Source organism: Serinus canaria, chromosome 17, assembly GCF_022539315.1.
Source record: "Serinus canaria isolate serCan28SL12 chromosome 17, serCan2020, whole genome shotgun sequence".
Taxonomy (NCBI): Eukaryota; Metazoa; Chordata; class Aves; order Passeriformes; family Fringillidae; genus Serinus; species Serinus canaria.
This window is the reverse complement of record NC_066330.1, coordinates 3,961,433-3,978,498: the sequence shown is the minus strand read 5'-3', so window position 1 is coordinate 3,978,498 and position 17,066 is coordinate 3,961,433. Positions and strand designations below refer to the sequence as shown.

General features: G+C 45.5%; 2 protein-coding genes across 3 annotated transcripts in view; one reads left to right on the top strand and one right to left on the bottom strand.

The window, feature by feature from the left end:
- The window catches only part of DDX31 (DEAD-box helicase 31), a 43,377-nt gene extending 34,837 nt beyond the window's left edge, over nucleotides 1-8,540 (bottom strand). The window contains exons 1-12 of the mRNA XM_050981084.1: nucleotides 8,324-8,540; nucleotides 7,370-7,623; nucleotides 7,123-7,198; nucleotides 6,698-6,741; nucleotides 6,263-6,333; nucleotides 5,916-5,980; nucleotides 5,124-5,168; nucleotides 2,967-3,031; nucleotides 2,049-2,168; nucleotides 1,677-1,783; nucleotides 717-952; nucleotides 200-376 (exon numbers count right to left, since the gene is read on the bottom strand). Of these exons, the coding sequence (XP_050837041.1) occupies nucleotides 200-376; nucleotides 717-952; nucleotides 1,677-1,783; nucleotides 2,049-2,168; nucleotides 2,967-3,031; nucleotides 5,124-5,168; nucleotides 5,916-5,980; nucleotides 6,263-6,333; nucleotides 6,698-6,741; nucleotides 7,123-7,198; nucleotides 7,370-7,623; nucleotides 8,324-8,359 (1,296 nt within the window). The 5' untranslated portion in view covers nucleotides 8,360-8,540. The remainder of the gene's footprint in view (nucleotides 1-199; nucleotides 377-716; nucleotides 953-1,676; nucleotides 1,784-2,048; nucleotides 2,169-2,966; nucleotides 3,032-5,123; nucleotides 5,169-5,915; nucleotides 5,981-6,262; nucleotides 6,334-6,697; nucleotides 6,742-7,122; nucleotides 7,199-7,369; nucleotides 7,624-8,323) is intronic.
- A 120-nt stretch (nucleotides 8,541-8,660) lies between these two features.
- Nucleotides 8,661-17,066, top strand: GTF3C4 (general transcription factor IIIC subunit 4). Of its 2 annotated transcripts, XR_007778982.1 has the most exons (6): nucleotides 8,774-8,959; nucleotides 10,514-12,334; nucleotides 13,406-13,536; nucleotides 14,310-14,398; nucleotides 15,039-15,463; nucleotides 16,658-17,066. XR_007778982.1 is itself a non-coding variant. In XM_030232893.2 (5 exons), exons 1-5 carry the CDS (start codon nucleotides 8,906-8,908, stop codon nucleotides 15,101-15,103), a joined length of 2,160 nt encoding a protein of 719 aa, XP_030088753.1. In that variant the 5' UTR covers nucleotides 8,661-8,905; the 3' UTR covers nucleotides 15,104-17,066. The 2 variants fall into 2 exon arrangements, 1 of the variants encoding a protein (XP_030088753.1); XM_030232893.2 differs by having other exon boundaries at nucleotides 8,661-8,959; nucleotides 15,039-17,066.

The window sequence follows — 17,066 nt, the reverse complement described above, 5'->3', positions numbered from 1 at the left end:
TTTTTCAGATACAGCTACCAAGGTACTTTTCAGAAATGGGACAATATTCTTATTCTCATTAGCAGATGGAAGACTGAGGCCCCTAGAGGTGAAATGACTCTCTGTCCTCTCTTCTGCCCTCCTCCCCAAAATAGCCACCTAATAAATCATAGGGAAAAAGGAATAAAACTGCAGATCCTGACATTTTGAGAGTGCTTACTTCCTGTTCCATGTCACCGTGCAGACGTAGAAAATGTAAGCTCACAGATGAGAGGGGGGAACGTCCAGGTTGTTCTGACTCTGGCCCTCCTGAAAGGACCTTTGCAAGGAGCTCGTGGTAGAATTCCACTTGCTCACAGCTGGAGAAAAAGATGATCATCTTGTGGCGCTTTTCAAACTGCAAGAACAAGAGAATTCCACATGACTTCCAAAGGCCTCTCCCAATTCCCAGATCATGAAAAGATCCAGGTGGTTTACACTTCTGGAGATATAATTATCTGGGAAAGGATTACAGAGTCTGACACCAAACAGAGAGCCCACAACAGAAGAATGAGTACACACTGCACAGGGATCTCTCAGCCAGCATGAAAGACACAACAGCACCTCAGCTCTCTTGTGGTTCAAGATGCACTTCAAAGCCCTGGATCTAATCCATGCTATCCTCAACAGAGGAACAGATAAAGGAGTTGGAAAGGGCAAAGGGCTACTTAGTAATATAAATGCAAACAGAGTCTCACCTTGCATTTCTGCAGGATAAAAGCTGCTAACGTGACAAGCCTCAGTTTGCTGGGGACCATCATGACATACTGCTGGAGTGTCTCTGGAACAGCAAAGTTTTCCTGCTCCATGCAGTTCAATGACCTGCTGGCTTCCCTGTCTGTTTGGGATGCTGATTCAGGCACCTTCTGGATTTCATCTGCTATGGAAATGCTGACAGGGTCATTCAAGCTGATATCAGCCAGGCGTGTGACTCCTAAACCACAGAAATGAGAGACACGTGAGGCCCAGTCTGGCCGGGGATGATGCACTGACAGAAAAAACCAACTAACACAATTCCAGTGAAAAGGAGTGGAGGGCAAGAACCCAGTGAGCCACCCTCAGACACTGACAGCACCCCCTCACAAACCTCAGCCTTTTTAAGGCTTACCAGGCTTAGCTGCTATGGACTCCACCAGAACTTTGACAAGACACTACTCCAGCTGACTGTGCTATTTTACACATTTTATGAATGTCTTTATGGACAAACAGCATTTGGCAGGCCTACTTTTAAATGAGTGTGGGAAAATCCCAGCAGATCTTCACTCTGTCAAGAGTGCAGGAGTCAGGAGGCCTGGCTCTGTTCCTGCTGCAGCAGATGACTGCTTGTGTGGTACAGAGCAAAGCATACAGCAGCTCCCTTGCAATTAGCTTTCTGCCTTAATTCTGCATTTGTAAAGCAAACAAATGAACTTTTAGGTTCATAGTGATTTTGCTATGGAATTTGGGAGACATACATGGAGACCATGGAAGTACATACACTGACAGAAATTCCAGTGTAAAGGAAGTGCCGTAAGCCAAAGAAATTACCAGAAACTAACAGGAAATTAATTCCACTCCTGCAAAGGGCTCCAGTCTGGGCTGTAACAGAGGCAGACTCAACCAAGTGTTCTGCCTGTGCATTATTCAGCTACAAGAGCCCCCATCTGTCCATAACCCACCTTCGGTGAGGGTGGCTGAGAGCAGCACGTTCTGACGTGTCTCTCTCTCAGCATTTAAAGCATTGAGTATCACAGCCACATCCTTCTCAAAGCCCAGGTCCAGGATCCTACAGAGAGAGCAGAGATGGTTAAGGGTACTGTAAGAAGGAGAAAGTCTTAATACTGCATGACATCTTTGCAATGAGCAATTGTCCAACAATCTGTCCAAAGTGGGTATTTCGTTCTAATCCCAGACATCTGGTGCTTGGCTGAGGCCACTGAGCATGAATGGATTAAAATCACACCCTCTCATAATTAAAAAAAAATATTTAGTGAATTATGATGCAGAGGGTATTGTAATAATTCTCCATATCTGAACACTTGGAAGTTTACCTGTCTGCTTCATCAATAATCAGCCACTGAGTGCGACGGAAATGAACACACTGCGTGGACCTGATGTGATCAACCAGGCGGCCAGGGGTGGAGATGAGGATATTTATCCCTTTCCTTAACCTGGGCAGGTTCAAAAACAAAAATTAAAACCCAGGTAAGAGAAAGAGAAGAAAGAAAAAAGAACCCCATGCAGATTAACATGGAATAGAACCCAGAGTGAGGAAGGGGAACCAACAGAGGGAAAAAAATGCCACAGTTAAATCAGGGACAGCACTTTCTCACTGATAAAAACTGATTTGTTTTGCCCAGCTAAAATTTATCCTTGATCATCACTGATACTCTGATACTCAGAGGCATACTCAGTGCTAAGGATAAAGTGGAAAGAAATACTAATAATATTAAAAAAAAACCAAACTAACACACCCCAGCTAGGTTTTCTTTTCTAATTGAGTACTTGTTTTACTGTCAAGAGTAAACTTCTTTTTGTGTATGATTACATAGAGAGAAATGAAAATTCCATTTTGGATTACCAGCTTACAATTCAATTCTTGAAAAGGGGAAAGAATGGAATTTTTAACACCAGGAAATCTCTTCTCCAGAAAGCAATTTCCCCCATAACAAATACAGTTGGTGGTAAGCAAATACAGGTGTTTGTCTGAAGAGGGAAAAAAAATACTGACACAAGAGCTCATCTTCTCAGAAGGCTCATCAACACTTTAGAAATAGATTCAACTGGGGGAAGTGAATGTTTCCTGCTGACCCAGCCACAGTGCCTGTGTAAGATCCAGGGGATCACAGCTTGATCCAGGCTCACCATCCTCCCCTCCCAGAAAGAAAAACACTCTGATGAAGAGTAGCAGATAAAGAGTCTGTAGAACAGAAGGACCCAAAATACAGTTTAAGAAGCTGGTTTCCTACCTGGCTTTTTCTGATTTTCTCTTTTCTCCCCCCATTAGCACTCCAGGCACAATCCAGGTAAACGGCTACAGAAAAGAAAACAAAGACCAGCAATGATTCTTCTTAATAACAAGACAAAGCCTAATCAAAAAGAGAGAGGATGGAGCTGACAGCAGTGTGCATGTGATGTGATCACAGCTCCAGCACTAAAAAGAGACTTTTAAGTCTCTTTTTAAGATTTGTAAATTTATAAGACTTATAAATAATGAGGAAGTACCCTATTATTCCAAAGAAAAATGAAGAGGGGGTGGAAATATGGATCAGATAAATAAATGATTTAAACACCTTCTAGCCCAATGATGATACTCTGCCTCAATTACAAGGAAAGCACTATCATTTAATGATTTTAAAAGCCTTCTCATTTCTCCAGTCATTCAGCTGGCAAAGCAGTTCCCCAAGTCCTGCTCCCCATCTGAAACCCATCTGGCCAGTATTAGTTTCAGTAAAACGGTCCTTGTCACCACCAGAGTTTCCATTCATAACTCAGCCTGAGACAATGAAAGGTATTTCTACAAACAAATGGCTGTGGAAATCAACTGTGCTTGTTTATCAGCACATGTGCAACTAGGGTGCCATAATTAATCACTTAATTGCTCATGTAATAATTTAAAACATGCCATAGGGAAATCACACACTTAAACACATTTATCTTTAAGGACCATACATCTTGCCAGGTGCTGGATTTCCTTAAACCTCCAGCTGAATTCACAGGAAGTGAAGTTGTTTAGCTCCTCACAGGCATAAGAACACATAGCACTGAATTCTTACCTTAAGTAGTTTCTGGATTGTATCAAAACTTTGGAGTGCAAGCTATGGAAATCAACAAAAGAAAATGAACTCTAAATCTCTCTGGACTAAAAAGCTGGATTATAAATCCCTATGGCTCAAAAATTTGTAAATTAATCTAGTTATGTATATCAGAATTCTAAATGCATCCTTAGTTTTTCTTTTAGAAGATGCTTATTAATTTTTTTCTCTTGAACAATCTCTCTTTTATTGTATTTTGACCTGCTCAAAAACCTCTACTGGCTCAGCTTCACGAGCCAGCTCTCAGGACAAGAGAGACTTCTGCTGGCTCCTGTAGATACCCTGGGGAGAAAACAAGCTACAGGCACAGAAGAGTTGGCTCCAGAGGAAAAATAAAAGGGAAAATTATAGAAATTCTGGGAAAAAAATAACCATGAAAAGGAAACACATAGGTCAATTATCTTCTGGCAGCCCTCACTGTTCCTCACCTGACCCATGGAGTGATTGTGCCACTGGTTCTTTCTGTCTCTGCATTTCTTTTCTTCCATTACAAAGTAATACCAATTGTAATCACAAATTATCTTCCTAAGTACTCTCAATGGCAGCCCTTTAAATGAGTTTACACACAGTTTCCTCCATGCTTAGTATTCACATGGCATCCTAAAGAGGCAGCAAGTTGTTCCTGTAAAAATTTAAATAGCTTCAGAGCCTTCTCCTTTCAGGTAACAGAGCAGATATTGTACTGCAGGCTGCATAAAATATTGGATCCCAAATGAGATACCTGCAATCAATTCTCCATATGGAAGCTATTATCATTTGACATACCAACCTAAAAATAGGTTGATAACCTTTTCTGACATTGCCTTTGTAATTGCAAATAATATAAATTAAATTGAAGAGTTCAGTGGAGAAACCAACTCTTGGAGGCCTCAGCTTCAGCATTCACGTATGGATTTGAATAAACAGCTTTGAAAATGAAATACTTTGTATAAAGCTACACATTAAAGCTGAATTCACTGGTTTTACTCATTCCCCTTACACTGAGCCAGAGTTTCTTCAGCCTCCACAAAGATTTCCAACTGCAGGAGAAGAACTGAGAAACTCCTTTCTTACTCTGGTTGACAGAAATGACAACACTTTCTGTGAGGGCAAGATCTGAGCAAAAGGAGAGTGATCTGAGAGTGTTTTCTGATGTGGGGAACTCTGGTGGACCCACACCCACATCCCAAAAATCAGTGTTCAGACAGAGTGAGAAAGGAAAAGCCACCTACCTCCCCAAAAATCAGTGTTCAGACAGAGTGAGGAAGGAAAAGCCACCTACCTCCCCAAAAGTCAGTGTTCAGACAGAGTGAGGAAGGAAAAGCCACCTACCTCCCTGGTTGGGACGAGCACGAGTGCGTAGGGGCCATCGCTGCGCTGCAAACACACAAGAGCAGGGCTCTGAGAGAAGGCAGCACTGAGCACAGCCCTTCCACACCTTCCTGCCCTCAGCCAGCACTGAAGGGCTTCAGTCTAACTCTGTACATGCCATTTTAGGGTATTTCTGGCCCACAGCTTTTATAAAATCAAGTTTTTCACGTGTCAGTCCTACACTGGCTTCTTGTCCCTGCTTGCTCAGTCAAAGCCAACATTTTCTTGCACACACTGTGCTCCTGAGCTGCAGGAATGCTCTCCTGCTTGATGCACAGCAACAATCTGCAGGTAGGAGTGACAATCCAGGATGGGCTGGAAATGCTTCAACCCTTCAGTCAGGATGATCTCTTTCCATAAAATGCACAAGGATCTGCAGCAGCATTTTCTGGTGTATGATCCAAACTGGGAACAATCACCCAATCCTACCCCATGCCAAGATTACCTAACAGTAACCTTTGTTTTCAGCTCTTCCAGACCATTTCTTCTGCTCTCTACCTTCTCCACACCTGGTAATTTAATTTAGCCCATTTCCAATTTATCCTGCAGCATGGAGCAATGGGGAATGGCTAACATTGATCTTGTACCATCCACACCTCAAGAGAGCTGGAAAATCCCATCTGTCACATGTACAAATAAAGGGGAATGTGGATTGCTTGTATGAAAAAGAGACAGCAATGACTACAAGAGCTGGATTTTGTTTTTATTATTCTTAGTATCAGAAGCAAATTTATTTACTGCCGTTGGACCTACCTGTATTTTGCATTCCATTCCTTGCAAAGACTGCACAAGTGGAATCCCATAGGCAAGAGTTTTACCTTTTTGAAAGGGAGAAAATAAGAAAACTTTCCATTAAAAAAAATATATGTGGCAATTACAACACTCCAGAAAACCAAAGTACCATTTGTCCCACCACTCTTAAACTGCAGTCAGAGTCTGGAAAAGTTTCTATTTAATAGGAAGTTTTCAGAATGGAAGATTAACAGGCAATTCAATGAAGGGTCAATTAGAAAAGAGAGGTGGTGCTATCCCACTAAGATCTACCTAAATGAATGCAGTTAACACACCCTAAGGAAGGACAGTGACCGTTCAACACTGACCTGAACCAGTCTGAGATCTCACCAGGGCATCTCTGCCTTGCAGGAGCACAGGAATCGTTTGCTTCTGAACACTGGGTGAAAACAAAGCAGGGCAGAAAATGCTAATTAAACACAGGATGGAATTCCAAGATTTTAACACACAGTGACTGTCTCAAAACTCTTTACCCCAAATTTCCCACACTCGTCTCCTCTGCTGTGCAGCTACATCAGCTGAGGTGGTTTCTAAGCAAAGCCACTGGGTAGGCATCAGATGTGATAAATTCAAGATGGGTTTATGATTCAAGTACCAAACTAGAAGGCAGGAGTCTCTACAAACCCAACAGCAAATAGGACAGTGGTACTATGGTCTTCACAAACCCATTAAATTTAATGAAATAATCACAGGTGATTGGCTTTTAGGGGTAAACTGCAAAGTTTTGATATTGATTTGCTTACCTGGTCATGCTGCATATGTTTAGGACAGTGTTTATTGTGGAGATCTAGAAAGATAATAAAGAGAAATAAAGGTTTTATTGTCAAACTGTTCCTTTTGCTACTTCTTGTACTGCCAAGACAGGACAAAACCCAGAAGACTAACATTTATCCCGTGTATAACTGGTCCATAAAGTTCCCATCTCCTCAAAATACTTCTTAGTTAATCAGAATTACACCACTGCTGGCTTCCTGTGGGTTTTTTGGAACTACAGCAGCAAACAGTGAAGAGGGCTGGGACTGTGTCTGGGGACAGGTCAGGACATGGACCAGCACCCTGAGTGACAAAATCAGGTGAAGTATCCAGGTCACCATCAATAAAAGCTCTCTGAGCTGCCCCCCACTCAAACCCCCTGGTTCTGAGGCATGGTAGCCCTCCTGCCACTCACCAGATGTGGGTGGAGGTCCAGCTGGCTGAAGGAATCTGTAGTGAAAACATTTTCTTGAACCTGCTGCACTTCTTTTCTGAGTTAGGGGAAAGAAAAACAAAACAAACAGTAGGGTTAAAAATGATACAACAGCATTTTACATAATCAGCAATCAAACTTCATCTACCAAGCAAGGGCAAGAATTCAAGATACAGAATTTCAAGGCATTGAGAAGGGTTTTTTTTCCCCTCCCGTTTATCTAAAATACCTGTGAATTTCTGGGATGTCTGGGTTGTTTTTAAACAGGCTGGATGTCTTGATGAAAGGTTTCCTCTTCTGGCTTTCATTCTGTTTGTCAGTCAGCTGCTTCTTAGGAACAGTTTTTCGTGATGAGCTTCCCTTCTCCCTCCTGTCAGCCTCCGTGGCACCCTTCCTGAGGGTGTTTATGGATAATTTACGTTTGCGTTTCACGGGTGGGTTTCCATGCGGTGACTGGAGTTTCCTCTTCAGAGCACCAGATTGCTTTAAAGTGAAACAAACCGGTCAGCAGTGACTGGGAGTTAACACACAAGAGCCTTATTTTTGGAATCCCCCACTCCATGACTAAAGAAATCAAAGCTGGTTTCTGCAGCTACACAACTCCTACTCCAACAGATCCACCACCGCGCCTGAGACTTCTGACGCTGCTGAGATGCCATGAGCAACCTGAAGCTACATCTAGTGCTCAGCCCTAAAGGATTCCACCTAACTTCTCCAGTGACTGGGCAGAACGGGCTTTAAAAATCTCTCTCAAAATCATTTTAAAGCCTCTGCAGACGGAGCAGAGGGCTGGGAGAGCATCGCCCCCAGCCCGTCCAAGAGAACGCGGTGAGCCGGGGCAGCGCCGTCTGCCCGCAGCGCCGGGGTCTCGGAGGAGCCGGATCTGCCCGACCCCTGCCCGGGGAGCCCCGGTGCCGGATCAGCCCCGGCTCGGGCGGGGGAGAAGCCAAAAGCTCCATTTAACAACTTGGCGGACGCTGCCTCCCCGTCCGGTCACGGTCCCGCAGGGTCCCGTGTGTCTTATCCCATGTCCCCTTTCCCGTAGGTCCTGTATCTCGTATTCCGTGTTCCCTGTCCCGCAGGGTCCTGTATCTCGTATTCCGTGTCCCCTGTCCCGCAGGGTCCCGTTCCTCACAGACCCCACACTCCTCCCCTCCCTCCCCTCCCTCCCCTCCGCTCTTACCCTGCCGAGGCCGCGCACCTCCACGCCCGCCGCCATGTCCCGCCCGCAAGGCCCTGGGGTCGCCTCCCGCCCGCCCGGCCCGGTCCGTGGAGGCGGCGCGGCGGCGGCTGCGGAGGCTTCCCCCGATACCGGAGCACTCCCGGCTCCTCGCGCACCCCGCGGCGCTGCGGAGGCTCCGTGAGGCCTCTCCGCACCCCGCAACCCGCGCTCCCGGGCCCGCGGGGCGCGCAGGCGACGGCGGGGCAGCCCCGGCCGGGCCCGCCGGGGGCTTCGGCGGCGGCGCGTGCGCGCGGCCCGTGAGGCGGCGGTAACATGGCGGCTGCGGCTGCGGCGGCGGCGGCGGGGCGGGAGGGGTCGCCGCTGGGGCTCGAGGCGGTCGTGGAGGAGGCGGCGGTAGCGGCAGCAGCAAGCGCCGGGTTCCGGCTCACGGCGGTGCGGCGAGAGCCGGCGGTGCGGCTGCAGCACGGCGCCAGCGGGCTGGAGCCGCTGGCCTGGTCCGAGGACCACCGGGTGTCGGTGAGCACGGCCCGCAGCATCGCCGTGCTGGAGCAGCTCAGCGACGTGCACAGCGGCGGGCAGGACATGGTCATCCACCGCACCGCCGTGCCCGCGCCCAGCGCCGCCTGCATGCTCAAGGTGAGCGCCTGGCACGGCCTCGTCAATGTGTGTGAATGTCTAAAGGAGGAGGTGGCGAGAAAAAAGGAGCCCGGGGAGGTTCAGGTTGGACATCAGGAGGAGTTTCCTCCCAGGATGGGTGATCGGACTGCGGGATCGGCTGCCCAGGGAGCTGGTGGAGCCACCGGCCGTGGAAGTGTTCACTCAGGGCTTGGGCTGAGTGACAAGGAGGGGATCGGGTCCAGGCTGGACTCGATGATCTCAGAGGCTTTTCCAGCTTTAATGATTCTGTGGTTTTTCATGATGGTGCCAAGCAAAAAGACAAGAGAAATGAGCATAAGCTGATACACACAGAGCTGCACCTGAACACGAGAAGAACTTTTTTCCTGTGCAGAATCCAGAGAGAGTCTGGAGTCTCCCCCAGTGTGATCCCTTCCAGCCTGACCCATCCTGGGATTCTGATCTTCCTCTTGGGGAGCTGCCCCTGCCCTGCCCTGCCCAGAGCTCTCATTTTAAAAGCACAGCAGAGAGAAAACTGTATCCCAGTGATGTCCACGGATTCTGATGTTCTGCAGTTTTCCCGAGAATCACTTGAGCTCCAGTACAGTTATTTCAATAGAACTTTAAGTAGGAATCTTCCTTTATTTTGTTACCTAAGCTGAAGGATTTTTGCCTGCCCTTCGGGGGAACATCTGACTTTTTATAAAGGTGGCATATGTGGGTGAATATCTTACTAAATAATACTTTTGTTGTTGTGAATCTGATTTTATTTTCCAAAACAATGCTGAGAATATGGAATGGAGTTGAAATACTGAGTAATTACATATGATGCCAGATATCTTTAAAAGAACAGAAGTATGAAAACAGGCTCTTTGATTTAGCAGACAAAAATTCAGTAGCTGAGAGTCAAAACTATGCAAATTCAGGGCATTAATGAAGCTGAAGTCTTTAGGAGTGACATCAATTAACCAGTGTGTTACTATAGGATATGAAACAGCACAACACAGACTTGCTGCTTTTTTTAAGGTAAAAAAGGGACTTTTATTTTTTAACTTCAACATTTATAGATTTTTTAAAGTGACAGTGGATTGGAGGGTGATAGTACCACCTCTCCAATGACACTAAACAAACTAAAAGTTTATCAAATTTATTTTCTTTTATAAAAGAATGCAAAACAATAAATTAATTACATAAAGTATATTAAAATTATTACAAAAATATAAACATTAAAAAATTAAAAAATCTTAAAAAATCAAAGCAACGCCAGTGTAGTATTGGTTGTGATTGAAAAAAAATCATTAGAAAAATATAAGCATTAAAAACTTTTAAAATCTTAAAAAAATCAAAGCAACACCAATGTAGCATTGATTGTGATTGAAAAAAAATAATTACAAAAACATAAACATTAAAAAATTTGAAAAATCTTAAAAAATCAAAGCAACACCAGTGTAGCATTGGTCATGATTGGGGATGCTCTGTTTGAGGAGAGAATTAATTCCAGGAAAGTCTTCCTAAAAAAACCAGTTGTACAATTTAAAGGTACAAGTTTTAGGGGTTCTTTTTGTTCTCTTTTAGGTTGGCCCAAAGAAGGAGGTGGCTGAGTGTAAGGAGAAGTTCGCCAGCTCAGTGGATCCCACCGTCAGCCAGACGTTTATGCTGGACCGAGTGTTCAACCCCGAGGGGAAGTCCCTGACACCCATGCGGGGTTTCAAATATTCCAGCTGGTCCCCTCTGGGCTGTGACGCCAACGGGAGGTGCCTGCTGGCAGCCCTGACCATGGACAACCGCCTGACCATCCACGCCAACCTCAACCGGCTGCAGTGGGTGCAGCTGGTGGACCTGACCGAGCTCTACGGCGAGCGCCTGTTGGAGGCCGGTTACAGACTGTGCAAGGCTGACACTCCCTGCGGGGAGCTGGGAGACTTCCCCGAGTTCCAGCGGCGGCACAGCATGCAGGCCCCGGTGCGCATGGAGTGGTCAGGCATCTGCACCACCCAGCAGGTGAAGCACAACAACGAGTGCCGGGACGTGGGCAGCGTGCTGCTGGCCGTGCTCTTCGAGAACGGGAACATCGCCGTGTGGCAGTTCCAGCTGCCCTTCCTGGGCAAGGAATCCATCACTTCCTGCAACACCATCGAGTCGGGAATAAGCTCCCCCAGCGTGTTGTCCTGGTGGGAGTACGAGCACAACAACCGCAAGATGAGCGGGCTGATCGTGGGCAGCGCCTACGGCCCGGTGAAGATCATCCCTGTCAACCTCAAGGCCGTCAAAGGCTACTTCACGCTGAGACAGCCCGTGGTCTTGTGGCAGGAGATGGACCAGCTGCCCGTGCACAGCATCAAATGCATCCCTCTTTACCACCCCTACCAGAAATGCAGCTGCAGCCTGGTGGTGGCTGCGAGAGGCCCTTACGTGTTCTGGTGCCTCCTGCTGATATCCAAAGCGGGGCTGAACGTGCACAATTCCCACGTGACGGGGCTCCACTCCTTGCCCATTGTCTCCATGACTGCAGACAAGCAGAACGGCACGGTGTACACCTGCTCCAGCGATGGCAAGGTCAGGCAGCTCATCCCCATATTCACAGATGTTGCTTTAAAGTTTGAGCACCAGCTGATAAAGCTCTCGGAGGTGTTTGGCTGTGTCAGGACTCACGGGATCGCCGTCAGCCCCTGCGGGGCGTACCTGGCGGTCATCACCACCGAGGGCATGGCCAACGGGCTGCACCCCGTCAACAAAAACTACCAGGTTCAGTTTGTCACCCTCAAGACTTTTGAGGAGGCAGCTGCGCAGCTCTTGGAATCTTCTGTTCAGAATCTTTTCAGGCAAGTGGACTTGACGGATCTTGTACGCTGGAAAATCTTGAAGGATAAGCACATTCCTCAGTTCTTACAGGAGGCACTGGATAAAAAGATAGAGAGCTGTGGTTCCACTTACTTCTGGAGGTTTAAGTTGTTTCTCTTGAGGATTTTGTACCAGTCGATGCAGAAAACCCCCTCAGAGGTCACGTGGAAACCTTCACATGAGGATGCCAAAATCTTGATATCCGATTCCCCTGGGATGGGCAGCACTGAAGATGATCAAGAGGAAGGAACTTCGAAACAAGCCAGCAAACAGAACCTGGGGGACACAGGCAAAGGTGTGGACATTGATGACACTGCAGAGGATTCTCTCCATCAGTCAAGTGACTCTGGAGGCCGTGAGCCAATGGTAGAAAAGCTCCTTGAAATACAGGCACAGATTGATGCCGTAGAAATGCACTTGACACGAGAACACATGAAACGGGTGTTGGGAGAAGTTTACCTGCACACGTGGATTACAGAGAACACCAGCATTCCCACCAGAGGAGTCTGTGACTTTCTGATGTCTGATGATGGCTATGATGACAGAACAGCACGAGTAAGTGGCACCTCTGCTCGGGGGATTCTGTGTCATTGTCACTTCCTTCTCCCCACTCCTGAAGATACAGCTGGGCTGGAAAAGAGAGCTGTGGTCATGTCATCCTTGCCAGTCAGATTCTGTAGAGCATTCATCTTAAATTCTCCTTCTTTGATATTGTGAAATAGGAGGGAATGTAAATACAGATGTTGAAGTTTGGATCAGGTACAATAAAGAATAAAGATGCCTGAGTTTTTGGAGAGCAGGGGAGAGGACTGGGGTTATTGTGCTGCTGTCAGTGGGTTTAGAACATGAACTGATTGAGGGATGTTTGTTTTCAATACTAAGTTTGTTTAATCCATCCTCTTTACACAAGTGAACTTCAGGTGTATTTCCTCTGGTCAATCACACTGTGGTTCTGATGTTAAGAGCTGGTGTAGTGTGGTGTTCTCCTTGCTGGCAGCACTGCCAAGTGTGGCCATCAGTAACTCACTAGGAAAGTGCTCTGGCACAACTGCTGGGTTGTTCTGGCATCCAATTACTATGAATTGAAAGTTTGAGAGGTTGCTTTTCTTATCTTAGTAGAATCTTGTTTCTTTTTTACAGTGATGAAAAGTGACTTCTAAATTGTATTTGATCTATTCAGTTTGCTGTCACACTATAAAGGTCCCTGGGATGTGGTTTATATCTATTGAAACGTCACAGACAAATTTGATCACATAAATGTTCTGCTATAAACGTTGTACTCCCAGATGACTGCTGAAGACATCCAGGTGATTTCTGAACAGGAATTTTTTTTAGCACATCCACTGTGATAGGCATGAGGGAAAGCATTGCTGTTATGGTCAGTGGTGTGGTGTTCTTTCAGTACTTTTAAAATTTGCAAGGAATTACTGTTTTTAAGGTCTGTATCCCTTTAGTGGGAGACTGAAATCTTTAGGAGAAAAAAAGGAGAATAAATGAATACTTACTGGTACATTGCATTTCTTACACTTCAGTTTTTTGGGATTCAGCTTGTTGTGTGTCACTCTGAAACGACAGTGAGGTGTTCCCACCCTGGCTGTGTCACCGAGTGCCTCCTGTGTGTTGCAGGTGCTGATTGGGCACATCCTGAAGAAGATGAACAAGCAGACCTTCCCTGAGCACTGCAGTTTGTGCAAGGAGATCCTGCCCTTCACCGACCGCAAGCAGGCCGTGTGCTCCAACGGCCACATTTGGCTCAGGTAATGAATGGGCTGAGCATCCAGAGCTTGTCCCCTCTGGATAATCCAAACATCCTTCAGGAGCTCACTGAACCACTTGTTAGCATTGGAGTGAAGAGGCATGAAGCATCTTAGCCATGCTGCAGGTTTTTTCTGTCCTCTTCCATAAGAGCCAGGGCACTGGAGGTTGGATTTGGTTCTCTTAGCAGGACAGTGTTTTTATAATAAACTCCTTTTGAGCATCTTTTTTTGGGGAAGTGTGGGGTCAGGGAGAAAGCAGGCAAGAGAAAATCGAGGACAAGTCATCCTTTGGAACATCACTCGAAGGAGGGTTTGTTCAAGCTCCTTCAGCATTTGAAAACAAAAGCAGTTTAACAAGAAATGATTGAGAACAGGCACATTGAGAAGTCAGACAAATGAAGTGAAATTTTAGAAAATGAAAAATTAGAATTTGAAATTTTACAAAATGAAATCTTCCAATACCAGTGTGGGAGGTACATGGAGATTGGTTCTTCCCTGTGCAGTAGGGCCTCAAGCTTTTCAACTTCTCTGCTGTATGCTAGAATTTTTTTGTCAATGATGTATTGAGTTTTGACCTTTCATTTTTGTGTCCTTATGGAATTTGGTACACTTGGGAAGTTTACAAATTATTTTCATATGAAATGTGGTTCATTGCTGCCTTTACTCTCATAAAGCAAATTGTGAAGAGAACCCAGCTTCCAGTCAGGGCACAGGAACAGGTGATAAAACAATAAACTCCAAACCTCTTGATAAAACTGCTTGTCCTTTCACAGGTGCTTTCTAACCTACCAGTCCTGCCAGAGTTTGGTGTACAGGAGGTGTTTGCTTCATGACAGCATTGCACGGCACCCAACCCCAGAAGGTAAAATGTTCCTGGGGCCAAAAGAGGCAGGATTGGGGCTTTTTAACTTTTATCTACAAAATGGCTTGAACTAGTTTCACTGACTTTACTCTTTGAGGCAGTTGCGTGTGAATCTCTGCATTTCACAGAGCATTAATGCAAATTAATAACTGCAGAAATTGAGGTATAAATCCCACATTTTAATGAAATCTGGGTAAACACACAATCTATGCTGGAATGCTCCAGCAGTTAGTTTGATATTCAAGTTGAATATATCAGTATCCAGTTCTGCAAGAGGGATAAAGAAACAGGAACCAAGGACTGTGTTATGAGAGGGATCTAACTTCAGTTTAGAAAATGAGAACACTGCAGTTGGGCCATGATGATCCTTTAAATTTTTTCCTATATAACTATGAGCATGTAAGGATAAAGCATGGAGTGGTTCACCTTAATTTTGTCCCCTGCTGAGGTGGAATTTAAACTGGCATTACTTGAAATTTCAGGGCAGAAACAGAGTTGGATTTCACTGAATTCTCAGTCACTCCTGCATGTCAAGATAATACAAACTGTCCAGGATTCCTTTTGAATTTGTGCATCTCAGGTGTCATTCCTCTGTTCATCTCTACCTCCAGCTTTAAACAACTTGTTTTCTTATTTGCAGATCCTGAATGGATCAAGAGGTTATTGCAGGGACCTTGCACCTTCTGTGATTCTCCTGTGTTCTAGAGAAAAGCTGTGTCAAGACTGAAAGTATTTTCTCTACTGCATAAGCTCCTTTTAGCCTGGGAGGATACAGAGACAGGAACACAGACTCTGCTGGAGGGAGAACACCTTGTCCACAGCCCTGTACATAGAACATCACAGGTTCTACAAACTCCTGAAATCCAGAGCCCATTCCATGCTCCAGAAACAGGAATGCACCTGGAAGAGCCATTTTAAAGCTGTTTGGAAATGCACCCAAGGAAGCCTCAGGAGCTGGACACTGACAAGGAACTGGAGGGTTGAGCAGAGTGGGAATTGTCCTTTCTGCCTGTCAAGTCCCAAAGCTGGGATGGGAACAGCAGAGCTGCCTCTTGAATGGTCTTGGTGGGTAGAGAAGGCTCCAGCTTGCAGTGCTCTCCTTTGCTTTTTAAGCACCCTGGCATTTGCTGTAGAACATGGAGCTCTCAGATAATCCATGGTGCCAGTGTCTTGGCCAGAGAAGCAGATGCCAGTTACAGCCATATGAGAGAATTTGGCCCTTACATGAATTTCTCTGAAGGTCTAGAAGAGTAACTGCCTCAGAAATGTGACAGTGTTTCAGTCACAAGGGTGATATTGGCTGCCTGGGATCAGTAAGGATAATTTTAAAGTATAATAATAATTATTAAACTAATAGCAATTAGCTTAAACACTAATATATATAGATATATATAATATTTCCAATGCTCTTAAGTCTCTTGCCCCACTTTCTTTTTCTGAACTAAGTTCTAACTCCTTCCCAGCTCTTGCCAAAGTATTTGCCTTTGGTTTCACTTAACCCTCTACCAAGAGGAATCCTCTTTTCCGGAGAGACTCAGTTACCAAAAGCATTACCAATTAACACTACTGTCAATTCAATGGAGAGTCTCCCTCATACAGCAGTTGAGTTTTATACAAATCTGACACACAAATAATCACTCACAGCTGACAGTTTTTCTTTTCATAATAGCTCAGTAAAAAACCCCAAACAGAGCACCCCAAACCCAACCCCACCATGGCTGACATGCTCTGGGTAGGGCCAAGGAGGCTGCTCAAGCTCTTTGTGTATCCCAGAATGGTTTGGGTTGGATGGGACCATAAAACTCATCTCACTCCACCCCTCCCATGGGCAAGGACACCTTCCCCTGTCCCAGGGTGCTCCAAGCCCCTCCAGCCTGGGCTTGGCCACTGCCAGGGATCCAGGGGCAGCCACTGCTGCTCAGGGCCTCCCCACCCTCACAAGGAAGGATTTGTTTCTAATATCCCATCTAACCCTACTGAAGCCATTCCCACTTACCCTCTCACTCCAAGCTCTTGTAGAATCTCTCCATCTCGAGTGGCTGAGTCCAGAAATTTATTTTGCCTTCTAATTGTCCTATTAGAAAAAACATCTTTTTTTTTCCATCTGTTCCTACAGAGAGCAGAATCCTTTTCAACCTCCTATGCAGTGTTAGAGGCATAATACCTCCCAAATGTGTGTGGTTACTTGGTACAGTTTGTCTTGTTAACTTCAATCCATGCTGTCAAATAATCCTGAGTTTGTGTATTTCCATTCTGCAGAGTACCAATGGCAGAGGTGTCGCCCTCTCTGTGATTCCTGACACTTCCACTGTGTGGGAAGTGCTCTACAGCTGTTGAGAAATCATGGAATTGTGCTGACACTCTCAGTGTCCCACCAGTGCATGTGTGATTGGTGCTTGTTTCCTCAGTTCAATGACTATGCATATTTTGTTAATGTTCCTTCACCTTTAATAGGAGCAATTTTTTTTTCAGCAAACATTAAAGAAGTCACCTGTCCTTCTGCTCAGTGTCTCATGCATTAAGCATGATCATGCATTGACTGAGAAGAACATTACTGTAGTAGCCTAGAAACAGCAGAAGCACATTCATCTGTAAAATAATTAGCCTTGTTTGTAAATATCCTTGGAAGTGATACCATAATTGTATTAAAGAAACATTTAGTTTTTTA